Source organism: Solanum pennellii, chromosome 1 (assembly GCF_001406875.1).
Source record: "Solanum pennellii chromosome 1, SPENNV200".
Taxonomy (NCBI): domain Eukaryota; kingdom Viridiplantae; phylum Streptophyta; class Magnoliopsida; order Solanales; family Solanaceae; genus Solanum; species Solanum pennellii.
Window position 1 is genome coordinate 4,694,937 of NC_028637.1, and position 4,482 is coordinate 4,699,418.

General features: G+C 28.8%; 1 protein-coding gene across 1 annotated transcript in view; it reads left to right on the plus strand.

The window, feature by feature from the left end:
* The first annotated feature begins 2,014 nt into the window (after positions 1-2,014).
* LOC107031407 (nucleotide-sugar uncharacterized transporter 3-like) overlaps positions 2,015-4,482 on the plus strand; it is a 10,217-nt gene continuing 7,749 nt past the window's right edge. Inside the window, 2 exon segments of the mRNA XM_027914075.1 lie at positions 2,015-2,180; positions 3,292-3,368. Of these exon segments, the coding sequence (XP_027769876.1) occupies positions 2,051-2,180; positions 3,292-3,368 (207 nt within the window). The 5' untranslated portion in view covers positions 2,015-2,050.

Consider the following 4,482-nt stretch of genomic DNA (forward strand, 5'->3'; position numbering starts at 1 on the left):
ATTAAAAAGATTAATATAAAAATAATAGTTGGAATTTCTAAAACGACTAAGAGGGTCGTTACAGCAGATACACTATGTCATATTTTTAGAATATTAGGCCACGCCGTCAAAAAACAACAATATATATATTTTTTATACTAACGGATATACACATATCATAATCTTATCTACCGACTTATATTAAATATCAAATCGACGGATAAAATCACTATGTTATATGTCCCTGTTTAGATTTTCGTCAAAGTGAAGGATATATATACTACAATTTTTGAATTGTATAGATACTAATATCTAAAAAAATATTAATATAGAGTATCTACGTAGCATTTAAATAATAGTTTGAAGAAATATATGTCCCTTTTTCTAGTAAATACCAAAACAAGAAAAGTCCAAAATAATAGAATCTCTTGCTGGCAAATATCTAAGTGGACCCTCACTTTACAGGCAATGCCACTGACTTCTATATATTCTTATCATTTTTTCTAATTAAATTAGTATGAGCCTGTTTGGCTCAGCTTAAAAGCTGTTCAAACTGATTTAAAAGCTGATTTTTGACTTATTTAGTTGTTTGGCAATACTCAAAATAATTTATTTTAAGTTAAAAAAAACTTATTTTAAGCCAAAAGTTAAAAGCTGGGGTAGGGGTGCTTTTTTTTTTTAGCTTATAAGCTGTTTTAAGTTGACCACATTTTTATCTTTTTGCCCTTAATATTTTTATACAATCTCCAAATTACCCATATAACCCTAACATCTCTTTCTTCCATTTTTCACTTTTCACGTTTGGCGCAGCAACTTCAGCACTTTTATCCAAACACATAACTGCTTATTTTAAAAATAAATTTCAGCACTTTCAAAAGTACTTTTTTAAAGCTGCTTTTATTAAGCCCACCCAAACGGGCACTAAGTATTTGAAATTAATTAAGTTTAATTTGTATATATAATTTTTTTACTCAGCATAAATATAGTTATAAGAGTCAGGATATTATAGTTGTTTGTAATCTAATTAGGACTTGTCCAATTGGTTTCTTTCTAGATTAAGAATTCGAGTTGTAAGCCTATTTTGGTAATAAATAAAATATTTATTATTATGAAAACATAAAAAAAAAAAACTATTTGTATGATCATTTAAAAAGTTATCTGATATCAAATAACAAATATTCAAAATAGTTTTATAATCAGCGTCTGAAGAAGATAGAATTATGACATATCAATCTTAGTACTATTTAGATGATAAGATTAACTTCTTCTTTTTCATTAAAAAGATGAAATTTAAAGTCAAGTTTTTCTTAATTAGTACTTTTTTTTCTTAATTAAAAAGGTAAAATTTTAAGTCTGATTATCAGGTCTATTCACAATAGAGAAAGTAGGATTAATTTTTTTTTCATAATTAGAAAGACAAAATTTGAAGTCCAATTTTTGTCAATTAATACCCTTTTTTATTTTAAAAAAGGCAAAATCTGAAATTCAATTCTTGTCAATTACTATAATTTTTTGCTCAATTAAAAAGGCAAAATTTGAAATTCAATTACTTTTTTTCTTAATTAAAAAGCTCAAAATCTGAAATCCAATTCTTTTTCTCTTAATTAGAAAAATAAATCTGAAATCCATTCAACTCAATAATATTTTTTCTTAATTAAAAAGGTAAATTCTTCTCATTTACTTTCTTTCCTTAATTATACAGATAAAATAAAAAAATTCACTTACTTTTTTTCTTAATTTAAAATCTCAAAATCTGAACTCCAATTACTTTTTTTCCTTAATTAAAAAAAAAACTCAAAATCCAAACTCCAGTTTTTCAATTAAATTTTTTTCCTTAACTAAAAAAAAACAAAATCTTAAAATCTAATTCTTTTCATTTACTTTTTTTAAAAAAAATTTAGACAAAACATAACTCCTAGTCCAAACTCCTCAATTACTAGTACTACTCTTTTTTTTTTCTTAATATAAAAGGTCAAAAACTTTAGTCTAAAATTCTTATAAAAAAAAAAGTGCAACACACACACTTCTCTCTATCTCTCTGCTTTTTTCTCTTTTCAAAAAAACTTTCAGAATGGTATCTATTGAATCTTCTTCAATTAATGATGAACCACAAAATTTGCCTATTTTTTCCAAGAAAAACCCTAATACAGCTATGACCAAAAAAGGTGTTTATGTTGCCATTTCATACATGGCTTGTGCTGGTTACTCTATTTTTTTCTCTCCTTAAGTTTGCATGTTTATTTTCATGATTTAGTTATGTGTTTTAGGTGTCATTTTGGTACGTGGAATAAGTTGAGATATACCAGAATTAATCTATACGTAACTTAATCATGGTGTATACCACCTTTATCCCATCCAACTTGGGATTATTTTACCTCATCTCTCAAGTGGGGGTAAAATAGTCTAAATATTATAATCTCATAACTATAATCCTCAGATAATTTAATCATGTGTTTAGGGATCATATAGTATCGAAATACGGTGAAATATACCAGAATTAATTTATAACTTTAATCATGTTATATATCTGACTTTATCCCATTCAACTTGAGATTATTTTACCCCGTCTCAGGTAAAATAAATTAGTCCAAATATTATAATCTCGTAACACTAAAATCCAAAAATAATTCATTTATGTGTTTAGGGGTCATATGGTAAGGTGGATATTCCACGATTAAATTTATACCTTCAACTAATCATGGGATATCCCATTTCCCAAGTGGGATAAATTAGGTATTTTTTGTTCCACTAACCAAATGATCTCTTAAAAGTATTTTGCAAATGATAGAGTTAAGTGGTTTGAAATACACCTAAACTATTATTATTTCGCGAGTTTCATACCTCAGACTATTTATTGTTTTATTGACCTAACTAAACTAGCATTTTGTCGCATGGGACAAAATTTGGTCAACTCAGCATCGAGGTATGTTTCAATACAAAGAGACTAACGAGATGTTTGTTATCATCCTATTTGTTATAACATATGGAGTATCTCTTTATTTTGTTGTCACAAGTACTTGCTTTATATAATATAATGCTAATGTGTGCGTTAGACGCACATTATGAGTTTAAATATTGGTATTTAAGTGGAGAAGAACGAATACATAGGTGTGTCTATGTTAGAATCGCGCACCATTGACCCCTGAGGATTATAGGATGTTTCTGGTGCACGACGTGTAAATTGTAGCTATCTCTTTTTTACTTTAGTGTTGATATCAGGATTAGAGGTACATTGAGTTAGATCATCTTATAAGCAACGCGAACATGTTTCAATTCATAGAATTTATATCTTTCTTCAATTCTTTTTGGCAGTTCTCTTGGTCATATTCAATAAGGCTGCTCTATCATCCTACAATTTTCCATGCGCGAATGTGATCACACTCTTTCAGGTAACTACATTATATTAGATTTATTCGAGATACAGAACTATCACATGCTTTGTATCGATTTTTCTATAGTATGTTTGTTTGATTAGGTATCTATCATGTTTACATGTCAAATAAGTATTTAAGGAAATGTTATATTGCATTCACATCACTTTTAGTTCGCGTTTTCATTTTTAAGTGAAAATTAAAGTCTTAAATACATGTCAAAGGTTGATAACATTTCACCAAAAAAGGGATAAAAATCTTGCTAACGCGTTAAGGATAAAAAAAAATTGACGTAATGCAGGACATCTCAATAGTCTTATATAAAAACTATCTCTTCCATGATCGGCATAGGTTTTAAGGCTCTGCCTGTACCTTGCAATAGTCTTCTTGCGCGTTTTCTCTTAAGTGGAATGAAATTTTCTCGTGTTTTTTTCGTTCAGCATGTTTAACCTCCTTGAGCCAGAGTCAAGCTCTGTTTTCTGTTGAAGTTGCTAAACATATTTGAATAAGTTATCTGTTTTATTGCTTGTCAAAAGTCATCATAACACTTCTGAAAGAGTTGGTTTTTGGTTCTTGTGGAATCAAACTAAATGGAAGATGAATTAATATGAATATTTGGTAGGAAGATAATTAGTAGGAAATACAAGTCAAAGATTGTATCTTGGTAGGTGAAAGTTAGGCAAACCATATAATGGTTTGCTATCTTAACCTTGACAATTTTGACACATAGCGATGTCATGGATGACATCAATAGGATGAATTTATTCCTATAAATAGGTAGCTCTTAATTCATTTTCATATCATCCTTTCACTTGCCTTCTCACCTTCTAAGGCATTGTGTTCTCTCTCTTGTAGTATTTCACTTATATTCTTTGTATAGTGAAATAAATATTGGTGCAGTTGTTCTTTGGTGGACGTAGGATCATTTTGATCCGAACCACGTTAAATATTGTTGTTCTTCCTTGTTCTTTAGTTTCACGTTTCCGCTAACAATTGGTATCAGAGCAAGGTTCTGTCTGAGTATGCTCTGTGGTTGCAGCACAGTCTGAACTTCCACATCAGAAAAGGATTACTTTGGTTTTCTGTAGTTCCAAATACATTGTAGTAGAAAAGGAAGAACAAGTAAAAAAAA